The sequence below is a fragment of the Hakea prostrata genome, chromosome 6 (assembly GCF_041222555.1).
Source record: "Hakea prostrata isolate BN-2017 chromosome 6, UWA_Hpros_2, whole genome shotgun sequence".
In the NCBI taxonomy this organism is placed as follows: domain Eukaryota; kingdom Viridiplantae; phylum Streptophyta; class Magnoliopsida; order Proteales; family Proteaceae; genus Hakea; species Hakea prostrata.
Window position 1 is genome coordinate 10,105,929 of NC_142605.1, and position 24,921 is coordinate 10,130,849.

The 24,921-nt window shown below is 38.6% G+C and overlaps 1 protein-coding gene across 3 annotated transcripts; it reads right to left on the minus strand.

The window, feature by feature from the left end:
- Positions 1–8,989: 8,989 nt before the first annotated feature.
- On the minus strand, positions 8,990–24,099 carry LOC149012220 (Acyl-CoA N-acyltransferases (NAT) superfamily protein). 3 transcript variants are annotated; one of them, XM_089158492.1, is made up of 7 exons: positions 23,868–24,099; positions 11,692–11,952; positions 11,445–11,589; positions 11,248–11,347; positions 10,926–11,154; positions 9,801–9,873; positions 9,558–9,719 (listed from the first exon to the last, which is right to left on the minus strand). In XM_089158492.1, the coding sequence occupies exons 2-7, from the start codon at positions 11,796–11,798 to the stop codon at positions 9,645–9,647; spliced, it is 729 nt and encodes a 242-aa protein (XP_089014618.1). In that variant the 5' UTR covers positions 11,799–11,952; positions 23,868–24,099; the 3' UTR covers positions 9,558–9,644. The 3 variants fall into 3 exon arrangements, with proteins under 3 accessions (XP_089014619.1, XP_089014617.1, XP_089014618.1); XM_089158491.1 differs by lacking the exon at positions 9,801–9,873 and having other exon boundaries at positions 8,991–9,719; positions 23,868–24,096; XM_089158493.1 differs by lacking the exons at positions 9,801–9,873; positions 23,868–24,099 and having other exon boundaries at positions 8,990–9,719; positions 11,692–11,897.
- Positions 24,100–24,921: the final 822 nt, after the last annotated feature.

The window sequence follows — 24,921 nt, forward strand, 5'->3', positions numbered from 1 at the left end:
GTTGATGTAAACTAGGTCTAAGGTTGGGGGTATTTTAATATTTTTCCTAGACTTAGGGTTTGCCTAAGAAACTCCAGCAAAAGGGGAGGGACTTCGGCTATTTTAGGGGTTGCTGTTATAGAATTGCAGACTTGTATTCTTCTGAAAACAAACTCCAGATTTGAAGTTTGAATTCAAAAGTCAGAATTAGGGTAGGGTTGACTCCACTAGGGTTAGGGATGGGGGAAGGCCTTGCTGCAACTGTAGTTCAGAGCTACTGGAGCTGCTGTTTTGCAGTTTCAGAACTGAGGTGATGGGTCTAAAACTTGTAATGTGTTCAGAACTTGAGATAAAGTCAGATATCAAGGAAATTAAAATTTCTGTAGAATCTCAGGGAAGAAGATGAAGTGCAGGTTTTTCGATAGTTAGGGATGTAAGGCTGAATTGAAGAAACTTATAGTGGTGATGGTACCTAGGGGTTTACGTGATCCCAATGGAGTTAGAAGGGGCTTGAACAAGGCTGGAATCAAGGTTTCCTAGTGGGAGTAGGATTTGGCTGTTGGAAAATGGCTCTTTGAGCACGAGTGAATGAGAAATTGCTCATTAAGGAGATTTGGGTGGAAATGAGTGCATGAATGTTCATGGAAGTCATGGGCTTTTCATTTTCCATGTCTGGTTCATGAATGGTTGAATCTTTGCATTTCCCAAACTTAGTTCATAAATGAAAGAAGCTTTTTCATTTCTTAAGCTTGGTTTATAAATGAAAGAAGCTTTTCATTTCCCAATCTTGGTTCATAAATCACGAAAGCCTTTTATTTTTCAAGCTTATTAATGAAACATTAATGGTAATGAGCTATGTTCATTGTACCTATTAAAAAAAAAAACTCCTCTTAAAAGAACTTTGACAAGACTCTTAAAATTGAGAGAAGAAAACGATGCAAAAAGGCATCTTCACCAAGGGGGGGATTTCTGTTTATAAAGGGGATTTTTTTTGTAGGTATACTGAACATAACTTACTACCATTAATGCTTCATTAATAAGATGAAAAATGAAAAGCTTTTGTCATTTTATGAACCAAACTCGAGAAATGAAAAGCTCCTGTCATTTATGAACCAAGCATAGAAAATGAAAATATTCAATCAATCATAAACCATACTTGGGAAATGAAAATCTCACAATGTTTAGGAACATTCATGCACTCATTTTCACCCAAATCTCCTTAATCAACAATTTCTCATTCACAAATGTTTAAAGTGCTATTTTCCAACAATCCCCCACATGACTGACAATTGACTAACGAAGAAACAAAACAACACGGTGATAGAGTTCTACGGTTAATACTTGCCTAGGATAAGTAGGTTTTAGCCTTTGAACTTTGCTTTATGAAAGTATATTTATTTTACTAGCTAATCAATAGACAGGATGTCTTTGAATTGTTCTGCCATTAGTATAAATGATGATATACTCCACACAGACATTCCCCTGACATTATTCAGCTCTCATGGTTATGTCCGTTTCGGCTGTGGAGATCATCTTGATTCCTGAGAGTTTCTAAACATTTTAAGCCTTGACAATTCTCATTTGAAGCGGCCCTTCTCTCTCTCTCTCACATAGGTATTTAATACTAGTAAATGTGCTTTCCACTATATGTTACATCTTTTTAATAGATAAAATATTCATCTCATAATATAGGTAATAATGGTTGATGTTATCTAATAAAATCAAATTGAAAAATCCATAATTATACTCTCCTAATCTGCACAAGCCTTTAATTAGAATGTTAGAGGTCCAACTATCTGAACGGAAGCTGAACTAGATGAAAGATACAGCCTTATCTACCTGATTTCCTTTAATAAAAAATCCAATAGTTTATTACATGCCTCATATACCTAATCGAATGCCTTAAGCTTGAGTAAGCAATTCTATGAAAATACTTAACTTACCCACTTGTGCACAGGAAAATATAAAAAACCCATTATAAAACCATCAAGAGAGTACTTGTCACCTCTCATGCAACCAAAACCAATTTTCCAAAATCATGGAGTCCCTCTTGACAAAGTGATTTCACTAGAAAATTCTAAATATTCGTAGAATGATTAGCTTCAGCTTCACCCTACTAAACTCAAACAAACTCTAAAATCTATGAGCAACATTGTTTTGAGCATAGCCACTTATGGTTATGGAAATTTACATGGAGATCCCCCAAAATTCCTCATATATAAATAATGTTAATATATTAACAATTCAACAAAAATTCATAATTGAGAATAGGAGCATCAAACATTTGATAGCAACTCATGAAGCTTCTTAACAACTAAGGTGTCCAAGAAACCCTCAGCCCTCACCATGATGCCTAGTAGATCAATGGATGAGGATATCCTTTCAGCAATGAAATTAAGGAGGCTTCCACTGTGCTCGTTCCATTCAAATAAGCATTTCAACCAATGCTAACGTTCACTCATTTACACCACGTGAGGGTTCGAGATTGTTGAGACTATCACAATTTGCAATAATTAGCTTATCCTTCTAGAAACTTAAAAGAATATCAAGAATAGGCCCCACAGAATTTTCCATATTTTCTGGCAAAGGTTTGATTTGTTATATTCTTTTATGCTTTGAACAAGAGCCCTCAAGCTTCCGTGCATCACCACAATCAGAGCATCCACCACTTGTAATTGTAGTCCTTATCTCTTTTTATGAGCATTGCAATTGCAATTACATTCACATCAAAACATTTTTTTTGTATGACCTCTGTAAGTAACCAAACTTCTCAACAAATAATTCACAAGGATCTTTGAAAACTTAAAGGACCTTCAATGCATACCTTACAAAGATAGCATTAAAGCATTCAAAGGCTAAAACCTACTTATCCTAGGCAAGTATTAACCGTAGAACTTTATCACCGTGTTGTTTTGTTTCTTCGTTAGTCAATTGTCAGTCATGTGGGGGATTGTTGGAAAATAGCAATTTAAACATTTGTGAATGGGAAATTGTTGATTAAGGAGATTTGGGTGAAAATGAGTGCATGAATGTTCATAAACGTTTCTCAATTTGATTTTATTAGATAACATCAACCATTATTAACTATATTATGAGATGAGTATTTTATCTATTAAAAAGATGTGACATACAGTGGAAAGCACATTCACTAGTATAAAATACCTATGTGAGAGAGTGAAGGGCCGCTTCAAAGGAGAATTGTCAAGGCTTAAAATCTTTAGAAACTCTCGCAGAATTAAGATGATCTCTATAGCCGAAACAGACATAACCATGATAACTGAATAATGTCTTGTGAATGAATACATGATATGATGTTGAGTTGACCTCACTAAGTTCTATTGAACTCATTTCTTTTATGTGTCTTTTTCTATTATAATATGCTGCAGGTTATGAGGACTCTTTCCAAATGGAGGATTCGTTGTCGACATATCTTCTTGAGGAGTGACCGAAGAAGAAGTAGACGCACTTGGAGCTTAATGTCAATGTGGATTCTATTAGATAACTAGTTTAGTTTATTTTTTTGCTACGAATAAAACTATCCTCTTTTCTTTTCAGAATTCTAATGTTATACCTTTTATTTTGAAGTAATGGATAATTGTAACCATTATTTTGATTTTGAAAATTTATTACTCGAACTTGATTCATTCTTGTTCATTTAATTATATTATATCATGTTTTGTATGGATTTGTCACTGAACCTAGATCTTGTGGTGTATCACCCCCACAGACATTCGGGTAATGATTGGATCCGGCTGGGTGGGGTGTGACAATGGATGGTGGCTTGTGTAGAGCATGTTGTCTGCAAAAGATGACCCAAATATGATTCTATGACTAGAAGTGGAACCCTCGTCAAAGCTGGAATTGGATGAAGAAGACCCTACCTAGTGATGCATCCAAAGCATGGTACTTTATGTCGCCGACTTATCGCGACATTTCGGCGATAAGTCGGCATGTCGTTGAAGGGCGACACGATCCAGAACTTCGATACGACACCTACAGAAAGTCGCCGGAAAATCGTCAAAAGTCACCGGAAAGTCGATAAAGTCGCCGGAAAATTGTTTGAAACGACGAAATATCGCCCAAAATCGAACCGTAGCTGCCGGCTCTTCATCTTCTCCGACTCTGACGACAAAAAATTTCACCTCTGCTGTTCCCTGCAACTTTTTCTTCAATATCTCTTTCTCCCACTATCTCTGCTTGCGTTTTCTTTATTCCATCAGATCCCAATTCTGTTCCAGATTTTAACCATGTCAACCTGCAGATTTACGATCCTTTCCTTTAAGTAGCCCTCAAGTAAACCCTCAACATGCAGTCTATAGGTACCCGTTCTCTTCACTCTAACAAGAACACGGAGGAAGGAGGAAAAAGATAGTATCGATGTCAACTAATCTCCCATTGGATCTGCTGAAGGAAATCCTCTCAAGGTTAGCCGTGAAGTCTTTACTTCGATTCAGGAGTGTATCTAAAGAATGGCAAAGTTTGATTGATGATCATCAGTTTACCCTGCTCCACCTTAATCGTTCCAAAGAATCTGGTGTGGGGGAAACTCAGAGCTGGAGAAGAGCTTCGTCCCGTCGATTGCAGCGATCGTCCCCGTCGATTGCAGCGACGAAAGGGAAAGGTAAGTCGCCCGACATGTCGACCTATGTCGCCATGTCGGTGGTATCGCTAGGTACCGACACGGCGATACAGATCGACATGTCGGACCTTGATCCAAAGTGAGGAAAACAACATACAAAAATAGAGTTTTGGCTAATACTGGTAGCGGGACTGAAAACAAATTTTCTTAAACAGACCTACCGAGGCTAATACTCAGCTAACAATCATAGTAACAGAATCTAATGGCAGGGGGATTGAACTAAGCAATTCTACATTCTTTAGTCGATGACCAACAAAAACAGTTAGTATATTGAAATTCATTGTTGAATATCACATCTCAGTTGCTATAAAGCCCAAAAAAGTTCAGAGGGCAATGGTGGATTCAATTTCCTCCAAAGCAAATCGAGGGAAGTTGCCTTAATAGGGTTTAAACTAATTGAATCATTTTAACATAAGGTATTTGAATTCTAAGACTTTTCTATAATTTTTTGACTAAAAGGGGAGTCACGAGTTTCATGGCAGGTGGGAGTGTATGTAAAATATTTAAATTAAAAAACAAAAAAGGCAAATTGGTCATAAAAGTGATCATTTATCTTTAAATTGACTTTTTCTATAGCACAGGGGAGACAAATACAAAGTCTCAGTTTTTTTGAACAAAAAATGACATAGATCAAACCTCAGGGGATCCAGATAAAAATTACCCAAAAAAAAAAAAAAGAATAAGGGCAAATTGATCATAGAAATGATAATTTGTCTTTAAATTGATTTTTTCTATAGCACAGGAGAGGCAAATGCAAAGTCTCAGTTTTTTTAAATTAAAAATGACATAGACCAAACTTCAGGGTCAGATGAAAATTACCCAAAATATTATTTGATGTTATACATTTCATCACATGACGTAACACAAACTTAGTCCTATAACGGATAAGAATTTCTCATGCTACATTTCATGAAATGCAATCTCTGTGTGACATCAAAACTTAAAAGGAGAATGATCAACTCCCTTTTCTTTTTTTTTAAGTTAGGTTTGTATAACTAAACCCACAGATATATGATTACCTACCAATCACTTCAAAAGTAGATTATCTACTAGTGCTTTTTGAAAAAGCACTTTAGCATAATATATAAAAAAAAATTAATACAATTATTTACATAGTTGACATAGTAGATATTTTTCTTTGAATTAGTAGCTTTATACTAGGGATTGATGATTATTACATATACCAACTATTTGACATAATAGCCAAAACTCATGAAACAGTAATATCCAAACATTAAAAACCTTATTAATACTAATCTTGTTTTTTTTAGCCAATGAGTTTGCATTGGTGGGGTGGGATATTACTAATATAGGTGCCGCCGAATGGGTGCAAACCTAAGACCTCCTCACAGGAGTTTGGGCTTTTAACAGCTCAACTAACCCGCCATTGGCTAATACTAATCTTTTTATTTCAATAAAAATAAAAACTAATCATAGGAATATGTGAAAACTTATTATTTGTTGTCTTACAGGTAGATTTGGCATAGCCCTAAGTAAAGTGTTGCAGCAATGACAAAACTGAAGAAACCAGATGTCATAACTCAAGGGAGATAAAAGTGTTAAGTATAGCTTTCTGTGGGTAACTCACATTAGAGGGAAAAAATATCTAGGGAGCATTGGCTTTGGCAAATGCAATCCTTTAAAACCCTCACCATGTAGGAAATGCTTCTACAAGAGAAGTTAAATTCTTCCTTCTGAATTACCACGACCAAGGTTCAAATCCCTTCCCTGTTAATCTTTCCACCCCTGTTCATAAAGCATTTCACAGTTCATAGATATACCAATTTGTACCCAAAACAACAAATCTCAAAGAATCTTACTGATAGCAACTCAAAACATAGTTATCTGTCAGTTCGAAGGTCATGAAGGGAATAAATAGCAGGAACCGGCAGCATTGGATAGATTTACCCTTGAATTCCCTTCTTCCCTTGAAAAATGGTAATTTTGACACTTCTACCTTTCAATTGTACCCAAGGTGCAAAATTTCAGCATATTTCGCCAGCGAAACGGTGAAATTTGCCAAAATTTCGCTAGGTTTGGGCAGATCTCAACCCCCAATTTCTGGCGTTATTTTAGGTCATTTTGGACCAAAATTTCATGTCTAGCATATTTAATGCCAATAAACACACTGGGATTTAAAAATTTTGAATTAATTCTTATAAATTCTTCCATGCAAATTCTCTTTCCAAGCCACATTTGGCATGTTACCTTTTGAGGCTTGAATCATTGGAACATAATTAGAAAGATTGCCAATTAACCTTAAAGATTTTACTATAAAATCCCTTCATAATTTAAATTGTATCCATAAATTCTTCCGTGCATATTTTCTTCCTTAACCACATTTGAGACGTTGCCTTTGAGGATTAAATCATTTGGATATCATTGATAAGATTGCCCATTGATCTTGAAGATTCTATTACAAATACCTTTCTTAATTTGAATTATTTTCAAAAATTATTCCATGTAAATTCTCATCTCTAACCATGTTTGATACATTACCTTTTGAGGCTTGAATCATTGGGACAGAATTGGCAAGACTGTCAGTTGATCTTGAAGATGCATTTACAGGATGGCGAGAAATATCGCTGAAAAATCGCCAAAATATCATGAAAAATTGAGATATCGATGGTATATTGCACGAAATCTACCATTCGGTGATATCTCGCCGATCTTTGGAAACATCAATTTCGGTGGTGTTTTTAATTCGGCAGTTGTCGAACTAGGCAAATTTCACTAAGTTTTCGCCGAAATTCGCCAAAACTTCCTACCATGTTTGTACCATGGAGTACATTGTGACTTAAAGTTAACAACCCAACATAATTGTGTTCAAGTGCTCCCCAAGCCTGAGCATGCTACTGTCTCTATTTTCTCACACCTTGACTAAAGTCCCTCTTTCTGGTCAAAATGTAATTGGCTGGCAGTTCAATTCATTCTGAACACATAACTCATTGCTTGGCTTGACTAAGCTCCCATCATCAAATCCACAAGAAATTAGATCATGAATTTACTCATTGAAACCTGAAGTCTCAAAGACCTAGAGCCACATTGATGGTGATAGAGTTGATTCTCTACTACATTTTCAAACAAATCCAGGAGAAGAAGATTGATCCTTTTCAGATCCAAGAAGTCAGAGTCTTTGATGTCAGGCTATAAATAGCCTACTCCATGTAAGTTATGTTCAGTTTGGTTTGATTAAAGATGAGTGTTTTGCCAAGAGGTAGCAGGGTTCTTTTGAGGGGGAAGTCTGCGGTTGTCTAGTGAAGCATTCTAACTTGCATTCAGTCTTCAAGAGCATTCAAGCATTCTAGTTCTAGTTCAGTTCTGCAGATTCAGCCATCACCTTCAACCTTCAAGTATTCAGTCTAGCATTCTCAAGTAAGTAGAAGGGCCCCACCCCAGCACTAACCCTTTCACCCCCCCCCTCTCCCCTTTTGGTCCCCTTGGGACTGCAGGGAGCTTTAGAGTCAAGTCCTACTCTTTAGTTTCTGCAAATCAGTCCTGTTTGTGTAAGTTTACAAATTCTGCAAGCCATCTTCAACCTCCAAATTCTGCAGAAAATTCAAAATCCCAGAATTCTGATTTTGTTGAAGCCTGATCAATTGAAGCTCTGTCTAGTTGAGGGACAGCAACAAAAGCTAGTTCTGAATAGCAGAAACAGAAAGGAACAGCCCACCCTAGCCCCTTCCCAAACCCTGACCGAATCCCAGTTGTCCTAGGATTTGAATATTCCAATCTGAATTTCAACCTTCAACAAAGTTCAGATCTAGACTTCACATTCAGCAGGCCTAGATTGTGAAAAATCTAATTTGCTGGAATTTCCTGCGCAGACACCAAGTCTAGGGAAATTAGAGTTCCACCCTAACCCTAGATCCATGGTTACATCAAAAAGCCCATCTACCAAAACTAGATGCAGAGCAGCGATAACCTGTTCCTCCAAAAGCACTGCTTTTCATTAACAACAGGCAGAAAAAAAAAAAAATTGACCTTGACATTGATTTGAATCCTGGACTTCATTGTCTCCTGAAGCCTAAATATCTTTAAATATCTTTAAAATAAACAGAGAGCCTTGAACTTCACTTCACTTCATGTTCAATTATGAGTCATTGTCAAGTTAGCTAACTAATTACATATTGTCTCCGAAAGTCTAGGTGGAAGATTTTACATGGGATTCCCCATGGGGAACCATGCTACCAGCCTACTGCAATGGCTGGTACCTCTATTAAATTCATTTTACTTTATTTTACTATCGTTGTTCTAGACTTGGTGGTCTGATTGATCCCCAAAAATAGCAAGAACTACTTTAATCAAATCACAAATTCCAGTAGCTGTATTGATCCCAAACAAGACAAAGAGAACAGCTGAATATCCAAAATATTCTGCTCAATGATTAAGCTAAAAGCAAACTCTTTTAGAATTCTATGTTTTCTAATGACAGAAACCGCTATTCCCCCTCCCCTTCATTTCCTTTCCTTGTCTTCCATTGTTTGTATGGGAGGTCAGTGAAAGTCTGTTTAGTTATGTGTTGAGATTTGGGGAAAAACCCAACAGTCCAGACATGCCAAAAATAGCCGAAGTCATAAAGGGGGAAAAAGAGAGAGAGAGAGAGAGAGATACATCAATGAAGGCATTTCATTATAATATTCAAGGAAGAAGTAAAATTGTATTACATTATTAAAAGGGTTACAGAAAATGAATATAGGGGACAAAGAGGAGGGTCACCCTGCATGAATAACATTTGAGATCATCTAAAAGTTCAATGAAAGAGGAGTAATAGAGTAAAACTCAGCTCAATTTAAAAGATAATTATCCCCACTGAAAAAGTATTTCGCTACATAAATAAGCCTTACCAAGTTTAAAACACATGTTGTTAGATGACCATTGAGATCTTCAACAGAAATAGCAAAAAAGATACCAACACTAGACACATTGACAGCCAGCACTCTCAATTGTGCGTATTCTCTTGTTTTGGGTGGTTAAAAGGCCAGTGGTCTCTTTGCATTTGTGCCATCTTGTAATCTTTTTATCTTCATTCTTCCAGAGTCTTGCAGCCATAGACTTGAAAAGGCTCCTCAAGTATGTTGCTACAGAGGTGACAATCTCTCTGCAAAATAAAGAAAAAAAGAATAATAAAACCCTGAAGCCTTGAAGAAGACAATGACAAGGATAATGAATAGAAGCGAACCACAATAGACAGGGTTGAGGTCGATATTGTCAACCACTTCAATTGAAACCATAACGAGGAAAATCTAAAACTCCTGGATAAATAATTAGGAAAGAAAAACGAAATAATTAAGATTATGTAAGACAAAATTTGGTTTCATGCAACATGATTCAATCTGTTTTGAGTCCATGAGGTCATTACTGAGCTATATTATAAGCAAGATCAAGCTTCCAGCACCCTACAAGACGGCCAAGAGGGTATTCTATTATTGTTATTTTTTTTTGGCAATCAGCTTTCCGAAAGAGTATCTGTACAACTTGTTCCATAATCCATACAACTTTCCACTTTAAACAAAGAAAACGAAAGATGCAGTTAAATCTTCCACATCAAAATGCCTTCATTTCCCATCTTGTTATGCCAATTGTTAATAACGTTCAGGAAAATAGAAGTGCAGTTATAAAGGGAAACCCAGGTTCAAAATCAAACAATTGGTTTCAGCCTGATTACCCTATAACAATATATGTACAACAAGTTAGTGAAAATTAGAGATAAAGAATAACCTAAATTTCCATTTTATGTTCTTCAGGAAATCCAGCTAGCAACCCATGACTTAAGCACAGTAAAATGCTAATTTTTTTATGAACTTCAGGGTGAGGACTTAGTTTAATTGAGTTCCTAGTTAATTCTCATGCAAATAAAATGTAAATATGCTATATTTGGGTGCCTATGGATCCAAGATTCAAGGATAGAGGGGGACCAAGATGGTTTTTTTGGAGTACATTGAGCTTCTTAGGCTTCCAATGCCTATCAAAAGAATGAAAAATGAGGCTCTGGTGGAAGCTTCTTGTGCTCCCAAGCAAGATTCTTGATTCTGCTTCAACCTTAAAAATCAACATTCAAGGATTCCGTTAAAATTCAAGAATCTATGAACAGGAGGTTAGCCAAACATGCAAATTGATTCAGTATAACTAAGGGAATCCCCAAAGGCAACAATCAGTTGAAAATTCATGCACCATACATAATTGATTTGGTTATCATATTTGATATTTCTACAGCATGTGATTTCAATTGACTTTTACAATCCCGTTTTGCTCATAGAGAAGGTTTCTACAACCTAATCTATGAAAGAAAGCTTATTATACTTACAGTGGGGAGCACGGAGATCGACCACCATTTACATAGTATACAAACAGATATGAATCATAATGCTGGCCCCCGATGTAATAAAAATTTGGCAACCTCCGTATACATTTGAATGACATCTTCTTATAGAAATGAATCGCCCTGTCATTGTAAGCAATAACATGCAAGTAAACTCCTCGACAATTAGGAATGCTAGACGCATATTTAATAACCTCCTGAATAAGTGAGCTAGCTGCAAATCCAAATAGAAGAGACATTATTTAATAGAGACATTCTTAAAACAGACAAAAGAGAATCCTTTAAATGCACTAGTATCCAGTCATACCTATTCCACGACTTCGATAAGCCTCCACTACTCCCAGTGTGAGAATATAAACTAGCATTTGCTCTTTTCTAGAGGAATCATATCTGAGCATATCCCCGATCTGTGAAGCCAACAATTGATTAAATGAATTGGGTACCTTCACATACGTTGAGCCATGAAAATAGTATATATTTGACTATACCTACAAATGAACTGACCTCACTTTCTCTGGCTGGGACAATACGTGCTGTGACAAACCCAATAAGTTCGTCATTTTGACTGCCAGGCCGACTACGGTCAACAGCTCCCCAAGCCATAATGTCATGGCCATTAACTACATTGTGGAAGAACTCAGATTCATACCTGGAAATCAAGGTAAAAAAAGTAAATTGCCTTGAAAGACAATGTATATTTTCAAACTAAAGTTTAAGGCCATGCACATCAAATCAGGTAGAAGCATCTGACCTGATGGGAAATAGATCACCGTGGATCCGCACAAGAACGTCAAGGTCAGATGGTTGTATACGCCTATAGACAATATTAGGACAGTGTGGGGCTTGAGGGTCCACCATTGAATGTTCTGTTATTAATCTCCTGCAAAGGTTTGATGTATTTGAAGCACATGTAGAATAATTACTGAATCCATTTACGCCACATCAACCATCACAGCCATGCAGTTGTCACCGGAAACTGTAGAAAAATGCTTTGATTTTTCATTAATCAAATCTGTCACAAATGAACAATCTGAGGATAATTCAAATTCAAAAGAATATGTTGCAGCAAATACTTAAAGAAATTATACCATTCTAAAATTTTCACTTTGTGCATGCAGCATTAATGAACACATCTTCAGCCACTGTCAAGTGAACAAAATTCTAGTCCTGATACAAAGGATTGTAAAAGTTCAACTAAATACTTGAATTTCATACTTCATCTCAGATAAGCTTTGTGCCTATATGGATTTAATGGAGCTCATCATGTTCTTGGGATACCTGGTGGACTCTCAAATTTAAAATTGCAACAGCCACTAAACCTGTCCTAGTCTAACTTTTCCTCATTTTTCATTGTTTTCCTACCCCAATTTCAGGATTCTAATCTCCTGCGGCCCAAAAGCCAGTGGCCATCCAGCGGCCGTGCTGGATGGCCGCCACGTGTCAATAGGTAAAATCTTAGCCACTGAATTTTTAAATGTTTATTTCTCAACGAATCGTTAACCCGATCTGAATAATAAACCGATTTGGTTAAACCATCTGAACTTTCCGTCTTTTCCTTGCTTTCTATGGTATTAAATGTTCGACTCCTTCTCCGCCTGGTTTCCGGTGGCGTAGATTGTGGCAGCAGTAGTGTAGTGTTAGACTGAGAGATGGGGTAGAGGCGATGCAGGGTTTGAAATAGAAAGAGATAGAATAGTTCATGTTGGTTCCAGGTCTCATGCTTGGATCCCTCTCATCTCACGATACCCACAAAACCTTTTGAGTTTGGATTCCTTCTCTCTCTATCTCTCTCTATAGCACAAGTCAAATCCCAAAACTATAACCCAACAAGCGGTACCCTTTCTCACAGGCGTTTTTACAAACACATTGGTTTATTTATTCACTTATCCTTGAAGGATAAAGCATCAAAGTAATGGCAGAAGAAAGAGAAGGAAAACCAGGTGAAGGAGGTGAATTGTGTAAATGACCACCGAGACGTATTGTTGGAGATCCTGAAGCGAATGGACGGCCGGTCTCTTGGGTGGCTACTTGTATTTGTCGGCTTTGGCATTCATTTATTTATCATGATTGGCTGTGGGAGAATGCTTTCGCTATGGGTCTCATCCACCTTACGACATGAGGTCGGTGGTGGCGGCTTCAAGTGGGTTTCGCCGTCTCTACGTCGTCTGCCTCCGTCAGATCCTCAATCGTCTGGGAGGCAGCAGTGACATGATCCACTCTGTAATACAAGCTAAAAGAATAACCCGGTCTGGTTTATACCGGTCTATTATTCAGACTCGGTTAACGATTCGTTGAGAAATAAACATTTAAAAATTCAGTGGCTAAGATTTTACCTATTGACACGTGGCGGCCATCCAGCACGGCCGCTGGATGGCCGCTGGCTTTTGGGCCGCAGGAGATTAGAACCCCCAATTTCCTACCTTACATTTTCAAATGTTCAGATGCAACAGGCTTGACTTGAAAAACAGCACTTCGAACTTGAGACTTGAGCACACAAACTTGTGTCTTGTCATCCACAGGTGAACTACAAAGAGAAATGTCATTTATGATACTGTTGTCTTCACATTTTTAGCACAGCATTCCAGTTATCAAACCATTATCCCCTCCAGGTGTGAGCTTCATAAAGTTCAATCTGATGCACATTTTTCCTAAGTTTCAGAATCATTCTTTTCGGCAGGCCCAGTTGTCTTCCTTGATTTTCTTCTTTGGTGGAAATGCAGGGCACAATGTTTGCCATTGAAAGAAGAGTAGCTTTCACGTATGATTTTATTTCCATATAACTTAGGGATGGAAAGGAAATCTTGGAGTGATGTAATCAGCCCCCAGACAGGGCTCAGCAAACGGAGAAGAAGAGCCAAACCAGGGGGGTGGAAACTGACCAGGGGCAAATTGGTTCATTTTCCACAACTGGTTCGAATCATATTGAGTCAAGTTCAGTTTTTTCCTTAATTTGGAAATTAATTCTCTTTTCCATTTATTTTGGAGTCTATTTGGCAAGTGATTGTTAATTGTTCAGTTGTTAGTAGGTTAGGATAAGGTTTCTTATTTTAAGGGACTTTATCTTAAAGTTGATTTATTCTAAAACTAGAAGTCAAGTCCTATTTTAGTAAATACGTGATCAAGTTATGTCCCCATTAGATAGGGAATCTCAAGTTGAGTCAAAGTGTCTTGTGCTAGGCTTTAAATAGCATCTTTAATTCTGAATAAAGCAGTTTTGGATTATTGAGTTAAACAGAGGATCAGGCCATGGGGAAGGAAACCCTTACAGCCTGGGCTGGAGCGTAATTCTCAAGAGATTCAATTTCCAGCAGCAGATCATCTTCTTGAAGGTGGTCCAACAATAGTTCCAGCAAGGTTTTCTAATTTTCAATTATGCACATAGCTTCCCACTCTTCCCCCTCTCTCTTACTTAGGGCTGCAACAGGGCCGGGCTGGGCCGGGCTTTTGCAATCCCAAGCCCAACCCTATATGTTCTAATCTGAGCCCATTCCCGCCCTGACCCTAGTTCAAGGCCCAGGATTATTGTCCCTAGCCCTAAGCCCTACAAGGCCAAGCCAAGCCCATTCCCGCCCTGATTGGCCTTGTCCCTGGCCCTGATTGGCCCTGACCCTTGCCCTGTTCTTGGCCCTGATTGACCCTATCTTGGCCTTGTCCCTAGCCTTATTGGTCCTATTCTTGGACCTAAAATATCAAATGTAAATTCATTAAAAAATAAAAGTATCACAATAAAATCCATAGAAATATAAGATGATTTAAGCTCCTACAAAATGATAAACTAGTCAATGAGTTGATAGTGTTACTTTAAACATAAATAAATTTCACACTCCATAATTATATATTGAGCTCTGAAAGTCCCCCATTGCTTTGGTGATGGAAATTGAAAACCTCTTCTTCTATTGATATCCTTATTCAACAAAAAAAATACATATTCAAACCCTTGTTAACAAGTAAATCAATGATAATTTAGTATTGGTATTTTTTTCATAATTAAAGAAAATGATATTTTAGTTACAAACACAACTATCTGTCCTAAATAAGTTTTTCTAAAAAATCACATCGGAGGCAAAAGAAAGATGTCAATATTCATGATGAAAAGTTGGGGTGTAGATTTGTTAAATATTAATTCTCTACATACGAGTTTTTATTATTTATAATATATTATCTCGCCCTAGTCAAAAAAAAAAAATCAATGTTTTTTGGGAACTAAAATGACTTAGTTCAAAAAATAAAAATTACCTTAAAAATAATATAAAAAGTTAACTCATAGTCTAATATAATCAAAATGACTGAAGGTCAAAATCGAGACTTATAGTTATATCAATGTTAATATGAAGATTATGGTAAAAATCTAGTATATGATTAGAGTCAAATTAACATTAAGACTAGAGCCAAAATTAGGGTCGGGGATCGGGATCGCCAATCGGATGCCCATTGGTAGAGGTATAATTTATTTTTATTAATTTTCCAAACATGATCATGTTTTAAAATTTGACATGTGTCAAGTATTCACCCATGTGGATTAGAATTAATTCCTCTCCATATGGGTGGAGGGTCTAAACTCAAATCAGGGCCAGGATCAGGGCCAAGATCACGGCCAATATCAGGGTCTGAATCAGGGCCAAGATCAGGGTCAAAATCAAGGATGGGCTAGGACGAGCTGGGTGGGCTAGAGAGTAATCTCAGGCCCGCCCTTGGCCCTAGTTCAAGGCTAGAATATTTTGGCCCTAACTCGCCCTTAGGGCCAAAATCTTTAGCCCAAGCCCTATTCGGGCTTAGGGCGGGTCAGGGCCGCCAGGGCCAAACTTGCACCCCCACTCTTACTCAAACCCTAGAGTCCCCTACCCCATCAACGATAACATTCGTAGTCTCCCTTCCCTCTTGTTTGTCCTAGAACCCATTCCCCACCCCATCACAAATCACCCTGGCATTCCCTTTGTTTCCTGCAATTCCAGCCCCTTCCCCAAACCACCGTGACTTTCTCCCATTGTCTCTCTCCCTCACAATTTCCAAATTACCCTCCCCCCCAATTAGGAACCCCCATTCCCTACTTTGTTTTCAAAATTCACCCACCATTAGAATTGTACTTTTAGTTTCTTCAAAACAGTCCTATCCCACCAAGATTTAAAATCCCGACTTCATCTTCTTCCTTGAGTTTTGCAGAATTTTCAGAATTCCAGAAACCTGAATTTTATTAAGTTCTATAGATCCTATTCTAGTTGAGGAATAGCAATAAGAGACAGTGGCCATCTCCCAACCCTAATGGAAACACTAACTTGCCCTAGCATTCAAATTCCAAATCTGAATTTTGGAATCTAAGAGAATTCATATCTGATTTACCATACTCAACAGGTTTAGAGACCCAAAAAACCCCTAGCCCAAACACTCAATTCCTAATTTGTGCTGGTTTATTTCAAAGAAGATCCTAAAGATCTCACCCAAACCCTCACCCAAACCCTGGGTTACTACATGAACCAGCAGTAGGAAGCACCATGAATGAGACAGTTTATGGCCACAAAGAAGGAACTGAACACGAATCCTATTGCAGCCCTTCCCTTAATGTTATGTGCATTACCCTTCCAGCAGAGCAAGAAGAAGAAGAAGAAGAAGAAGACTAGAGGAAGAGTTGCCCCTTCTACAAGAGTTGAATCAGGTGAGCACAGAGCTTTGGTAATGGTTGACAGTGGTAGTAGCTCCAATGTGGTGTTTGAACAATTTGTAAAGAGGGCCAATTTAAAGACTGAGAGGCATCCCCAACCCCATAGAGTCTCCTTTGTAAATAGTGAGAAATTGAAGTCCCTTATAGGTGCCTAGTTCCCATCAGTCTCCATTTTTACTCAAAGGAGATATGGTGTGATGTAGTATCCATGGGATTGTCAAACATTATTCTAGGGAGACCCTGGTTGTATGATAACAATGCAAAATATCATGGGGAGGCAAAACAAATGTATGTTCATACACAAAGGCTTGAGAATTGTACACTTTCCCTTGGACCTACTAACAAAGAACAGCAAGAAACAAACCCTCAGAGCAACTCAGAAGGACTTCAATACCAAGACACAGCATTGGTAGATCCAGAAACTGAAGTACTAAGTCAAGAGATCAACCAAGACACCACCAACAAGGCCACGGCTTCAGAACCAGATGGTGAATCCTCTTCACCAATCCAACAATTTTTTACGGAGAAGGTGATAGAAGAGCCTAATAAGGTCATAGCAACTAGGAAAAGGAGTTGAGGCACTCACTCCTCTAGGGGTTCTTTACAGTACAGGACGAGCATTACTGCCCACAGATATCAGGTACATACCAACACCACTCCCATGTGAGACTGGACCACCCTTGGGCTTCACTTTCCTTCTTAGGGAAGATATTATAAGTATGATAAGGGCTACAACGACAATGATGATAAAAGTGCTGACAACAAGAGGCTCCAAAGGCATGGCAATCGACTTCATCCTCCCTTCTAGGGCTCCTAACACTCAAGTCCCTAGGATTGAATTACATTGCTACCAGTCCAATTTCACCAAGGTTCTATCAATGAAAGGTGCAAGCAACAACACACCTACTACTCCCTCCCCCACTGCAAGATGAGAGGTCAAGTCCACTTACAAGCCCTCTAGAGAGTTGACTCAGAAGCATATGACAAGCACATTCATCAGGAGATGAATGTTTTTAAGAAGGAAGAGCAGATGTAACCAGCCCCCAGACAGCCCCAAAAGAGGGCTCAGGCCCATGCGGAAGAAGAGCCAAACCAGGGGAGAAGAAACTGACCAGGGGCAAATTGGTTCGTTTTCCACAAGTGGTTCGAATCATATTGGGTCAAGTCCAGTTTTTCCTTAATTTGGAAATCAATTCTCCTTTCCATTTTATTTTGGAGTCCTATTTGGCAAGAGATTGTTAGTTGCTGAGTTGTTAGTAGGTTAGGATAGGGTTCCTTATTTTAAAGGACTTTATCTTAAAGTTGGGTTATTCTAAAATTATGAGTTGAGTCTTAATTTAGTAAGTCCATGTTCAAGTTAGTTCCCTAGAGATAGGGAACCCCAAGTTGAGCCAAAGTGTCTTGTCCTAGGCTATAAATAGCTTCTTTAATTCTAAATAAAGTAGTTTTGGATTACTAAGTTAAACAAAGGCTTGGGCCATAGGGAAGGAAACCCTTACAGCCTAGGCTGGAGAGTAATTCCCAAGAGATTCAACAATTCCAGCAGTAGTTCATCTTCTTCAAGTCAGTCCAGTGATAGTTCCAGCAAGGTTTCTCAATTCCCAAGTAAGCACAAAGCTTCCCACTCTTCCCTCTCTCTCGAGCAAACCCTAGAGTCCCCTTCCCCATCAACCGTAACATGCCCAGCCTCTCTTCCCTCTTGTTTGGCCTAGAACCCATCCCCCACCACATAGCAAATCACCCTGGCATTCCCTTTAGTTTTCCGCAATTCTAGCCCCTTCCCCAAGCCATCATGACCTTCTACCACTCCCTCTCTCCCCCAAGGCTTCCAAATCCCACACCCATTAGGAAACCCTTATTCCCAGCTCCGTTTTCATCCATGCACCCACCATTAGAATCGGAGGAGCCTCTAGACCCCATCTCTACTTTTAGTTTCCTCAAAAAAGTCCTATTGCCCTAAGATTTAAAAACCTGCACTTCATCTTCTTCCTTGAGTCTTGCAGAATTTTCAGAATTCCAGAAATCTGAATTTTATTAAGTTCTATTAATTAGATCCTCTTCTAGTTTGGAAATAGCACTAGGAGACAGTTCTGACCTGCAAAACTAGCAAGCCTAGCCCTTCTTCCAACCCTAACCAAAACCAAGACTTGCCCTAGAACTCAAATTTCAAATCTAAATTTTGGAGTCCAAAAGAATTCAGATCTGATTTACCATACCCAGCAGGTTTAGAGACCCAAAAAACCCCTAGCCAAAGTACCTAGAAACCCTAGTTTGTGCTGGTTCCTTTCAAAGAATATCCTGAAGATCTAACCCAAACCCTGGGTTACATTATTGGCATCAGAGCTACATGAACCAGCAGTCGGTAGCACCATGGATGACTCAATTTATGGCCACAAAGAAGGAACTGAACACGAACACTCCTATTGCAGCCCCTCCCTCAATGTTATCTGCAATATCTGTCCAGCAGAGCAAGAAGAAGAAGAAGTAGCAGTAGTAGAAGAAGACTAGGGGAGGAGCTGCCCCTTCTACACTAGAGTCCAATCAAGTGAGCTCAAAGCTTTGGGACTGGTTGACAGTGGTAGTAGCTCCAATGTGGTGTTTGAACATTTGTAAAGAGAACCCATTTAAAGACTGAGAGGCATCCCCAATCCCATAGTCTCCTTCGTAAACAATGAGAAATTAGAAGTCCCTCATAGGTGTCTAGTTCCCATCAGTCTCCATTCTTACTTAGAGGAGACATGGTGTGATGTAGTACCCATGGGATTGTCTGACATTATTCTAGGGAGTCCTTGGTTGTATGATAATGATGTAACTATCATGAGGAGGAAAAAGAAGTGTAACTTCAAGCACAAAGGCTTGAGAATTGTACTCTGGGCCTACAAGCAGAGAACAGAAAGAAACAAGCCCTCAAAGCAACTCAAAAGGACTTCAATACCAAAACACATCACTGATGGATCTAGAAACTGAAAGACCCAGTCAACAGATCAACCAAGACAAAACCACCAACTCCAAGGCCAAGGCTTCACAGCCAGAAGGTGAACTCTCTTCATCAATCTAACAGTTTCCTATAGAGGAGGTGATAGCAGAGCCTGATAAGGTCATAGCAACTACGGAAGGAGTTTAGCCACCCACCTCGGGGTTCTGTATGGTACAAGACGAGCATTGCTGCCCACAAATATCAGGTCCATACTAGCAACACTCCCATGTGAGACTGGACCACCCTTGGGTTTCACTTGCCTTCGTAGGGAAGATACTATAAACATGCTAAGGGCTATAGCAACAGTGATGATAAAAGCTCTGACAACAAGAGGCTCCGAAGGCATGGCAACCGACTCAGTCCACCCTCCTAGGGTTCCTAACACTCAATCCCCTAGGATTGAAAATTACATTGCTACCAGTCCAATTTCACCAAGGTTCTGTCAAGGAAAGGTGCAAGCAGCAACACAACTACTACTCCCTCCCCACTGAAAGATGAGAGGTCAAGTCCACTTGTAAGCCCTCTAGAGAGTTGACCCAGAAGCATATGACAAGCACATTCATCAGGAGCTGAATCGTTTTAAGATGGGGAGTGCTGATATAACCAGCTCACTGACAACCCAAAAAGAGGGCCCAGGCCCATGTGGAAGAAGAGCCAAACTAGGGGAGCCAAAACTGACCAAGGGCAAATTGGTCATGTTCCACCCCTGGCTTGAATCATATTGGGTCAAGTGCAGTTTTTTACCTTAAATTGGAAATTAATTCTGTTTTCTATCTTATTTTGGGGTCCTATTTGGTAAGTGATTGTTAGTCGTCGAGTTGTTAGTAGGTTAGGATAGCATTCCTTATTTTAAGGGACTTTATCTTAAAGTTGGTTTATTCTAAAATCAGAAGTTGAGTCCTATTTTAGTAAGTACAAGTTCAAGGTTAGTTCCCTATCAGATATGGAATCCCAAGTTGAATCAAAGTGTCTTGTACTATGCTATAAATAGCTTCTTTAATTCTGAATAAAGCAGTTTTGGAGTACCAAGTTAAACAAAGGCCTGGGCTGTGGGGAAGGAAAACCTAATGGCCTGGGCTGGAGAGTAATTCTCAAAAGATTCAACAATTCCAGCAGCAATTCATCTTCTTCAAGGCAGTCCAGCAATAGTTCCAGCAAGGTTTTTCAATTCCCATGTAAGCACAGAGCTTCCCCCTCTCTCTTGCGCAAACCCTAAAGTCCCCTCCCCCATTCCCTTTAGTTTTCCGCAATTCCAGCCTCTTCCCCAAGCCGTTGTGAGCTTCCACCACTCCCTCTCTCCCCCGTGGCTTCCAAATCCCACCCCCAGTAGGAAATCCCTATTCCCTGCTCCATTTTCAACCCTTCACCCACCATTAGAATTGCAGAAGCCTATAGACCCCATCCCTACTTTTAGTTTCTTCAAAACAGTCCAATTCCCCTAAGTTTAAAACCTGCACTTCATCTTCTGCCTTGAGTTTTGCAAAACTTTCAGAATTCCAGAGATCTGAATTTTATTAATTTCTATCAGTTAGATCCTATTCTAGTTGAGGAATAACAATAGGAGATAGTTCTGACCTGCAAAACCAGCAAGCTTACCCCCTCTCCCAACCGTAACCAAAACCCTAAGTTGCTCTAGAATTCAAATTTCAAATCTAATTTTGGAATCCAAAAGAACTCGGACCTGATCTGCCATACCTAGAAGGTTTAGAGACCCAAAAGCACCCAGAAACCCTAATTTGTGCTGGTTCCTTTCAAAGAAGATCCAGAATATCGATAGACCCTCAGTTACATTAGAATTGATGGCAAAAGAGATTTCCAGACAGATCTTCAATATGTTGTTTTGGAAGATCTTCAGGACTTAAGTTTGAATTTGAAGGTCTTGATCATATTGGTGGTTGATATTTCGTGCTCTAGCCTCTAGATGCTTGGGTCCGCCAACCCATTGGTGTCGTCTTGTGATTATCTCTGAAATATGCTGGTGCAAACTGATCTTGAATTGGAAAAAGTTTAATGCTAATGGGTGGTCATTGGGGAATCATGGGAGAGCTGTGCAGGCATTATCTCAAAGACATCTTGGTAGCTGTATCGGTGGTCACTGGGGAATCCTGGGAGAGCTTCGCAGGTGGAATCTTCAAAGATAACTGGGAGAGCTCCCCAGTGGTATCTTTGAAGACAAGTTGGTAGCTGTGCTTGTTTAACAACTTCCCCTGGACATAAAACAAAATAATAAGCAGAATTGTTGCCCTAATCGATGTGTTACATAAAGTTATGGAGTTGGGGGATTCAAAAACTCTGATTAAATGAATGTGACTTACTAGCAGTGTAATCTCAGTTCACATTACGTGATTCCATGGTTTGTGATGCACAATTGGGTCTTGGTTCAACCTTATCTATCTTCAATTGTGTAGAAAATATCACACTACCATAGAAAGCTAATTCCATCACTCAATTTCTTAGATAAAGAGGCAGCAAAGCCAGGGATTTCTCCTTTGGCAGTGATGGTATGTGGGAAGCCTGATTTCAGCATCCAGAAAGTTCAGTGGGACAATTCAGCTTTGGTATGCAACTATGTGTGGAACTGGCCTAAAAGTGCTTATTTCAGCTCCAAAGGCACTAACACCTGAAGAGCACATTGAGGTCTTCGATTTGACATATTTCACACCTTATGGTACTTTATGGGTGTTTTCGCACTTTCAAAGTAAGAAAATAAAAAAATAAAATTGTTATAAGTAGTGGCTTATCTCCTTGAAATGAGTATGAATTTATAGATGTATATTCTTCTTCAAAATATTGAATCTGAGACTATCTCGTTCAGTGGTATACATAACCTTCCTTCTAATGGGTGACCCACAGAAATCTTATTGTTTTGTGTATGTGTGTCACTTTCTTATTTCTTCTACAAATTACACTTCTTGTTCTGTTGCTTTTCTGACATCTGGTTCTTCCATAGCATATCTAAGAGGAATTGTTGATAGTTAATACCAGCCAAGATTTCATTCTCGGTGATTTTATAATCTTTTTAGCTGGTTGGTTTTTCCCTGCAGATGGCAATGGTGATGGCTGGTGGAAAGGGGAGGTGGGCTTTGAATCAGACTTATGTTTCTGCTTGTTTGTATATGTTCAGACTGTCTCACAGTAACTATTTTTCATCATTTCCTACTTAAGCACAAATTGATCTTTGGCCATAAAATAAAAAATAAAAAGGAAATGATCTTCCACCGTTCTTATTTTTCCTTTGGTCTTCTTATTCATAGAAAGGAAAAAACAGGGGGGGGGGGATGAAGGTGTTGGAACTGTAAGTATGACAGAGTGTTTAGTATGTTTGATTATGTACTGCATCCATTGGCATTGTGGTTGAAGCGAAAAATAAAGGTCTTGAAATGGAGAAAAGATGAGGTTTTCTTCCTAGAGGAGAATAAGTATGTTTTGGAATTGTTGGAAAGAGAAGAATTAATAGAAGGGACAGGTAGTTGAACCATCAGATTCTTTCGAGAGAGGTATTACAATTGGTGAGAATTGCAACAAATCCAAGGGAAAAAAAATGTTGTGGAATGTAAAATCAAGATTCAGAACATTCTCATTCCATTAACTGATCCTAAATTTATGTTGAAAAACGTTTTTCCTCTCTCTATAGGTTTAGCAAATACTAATACAGTTCATTGTTGAAAATTCATATTAGACATATCCAAGCAATACAATTTTTCAATAACATGATTTAACACAGCCCAGAAAACAGAACTAATAACAAAAATAAGTAGATCTCTACAACTTTGTATCACAAAATCAAAGGTTTATTGTTAGCATCATAATTCTTAATGAATATACAGTATGTTCCTATCCTCAATGCTTTATTCAAGAAATTCAGCAATCCCAGAACAAGTGAAGTTACTGAAAGGAAGATGAAGAAGAAAAAAGGAAAAAGTAAACTAACAGGAATCCTCAAACAACCCTGCAATCAAAGGGAAGAAATTTGCTGAGGTTTATAACCTTAAATATTAATTCAATTCACCAAACCCATGTGATCGAATCATCAAAATCCGGTAAAGATAAACCCAAATCCTGCCTCCCAGGAAAAAGAAGAAGAAAAAAAACTCATCATTGCGAGGAAATAATCCCATTAATTAAATAAACGTAAACAGAGCAGCTTAAAACTTACGAGAAAAGAAATGAAACAGATAAATAAAACAAAGTCAACATCACCCATAGAGATCTGAAATAATAGTGATTGATTTCCATACCGAAAAGAAAAACCAAATAAGAACACGCATCATTGAAAAGGATTTGGAGTTCTTACAGATTTCAAACGGGTTAAACTGAAACGCAGACAGACAAAAGGAGAGAGTCGATTTATATGTTCCCAAAAAAAGAGATTGCGAGTCTTCGAAGAGATGTTTTCTTGTTCTGCGGGGCAGTTTTTGGAACAGAAAGACGCGTGTGGGCCTCCTAGATTCGTTAGAATTCACCCGGAGGTAACCCACATGGCCCACGGCCGGATGAAAAATTCCAAGTTGGGATTTTCCACACTGGCGATTTAGAGGACTCCGCTCCCCTCTTAGCCGCTTACCATATATTAAACAAAAGAGCCACTTCTAAGCACTGATTAGAGGTGGCGTTACACATCAGAGGATGCCAGCTCAGGAAATTCCAAATGAACCAACTAGCCCACATGAACCTCCACGTAGGACTCCTCCACGTAGGACTCAGCGCATAAGCAAATTTCCCACCTTCATGATGGATTATGCTCCATGAGATGCATGAAGTTCGTTAACAGTGAAGGGTTGAGGTTCAGATCTGATGTAATAGCTTGAGCCAATGAAACTCTTATAAATGTACTAGCATATAGCAATAGAGACAAGAAAGAAGTTATTGTTACGAAAAAAAAAAAAAGACAAGAAATAAGTTATCACCTAATTTCTCCTATGCTTCGTGATTCTACCCTCTTATTCTACTTCTTCTCTAATTCTCTTCCTCTGCAACTTCTAAAACCCTTAAATCATATCAATTTGGTCCGACCTGCTAGATCCATGGCTAATGGAACCAGCACATGATACGTTGAAGAAATCCTACGCCAATTGAATACAACATCCACTGATTGTCACATCCACCCAGCCGGTACCCCATTTGGAATACCCGGGATGTGATCCACAGTCCAAGGATCAATGATCTGAGGTCCATGCCTCCCACATACACAGTAACCTAATCATGAACAGTAATAATCAATGGTAAAAATAATTAATACTAAATATCATGAATAAGATAAGATTAATTAAATCAGAGTGCGGAAGACAATAACAGTAAAGTATAAACATAATCATAAGGGTGAGAGAATGTATGATAACCACTCTCTC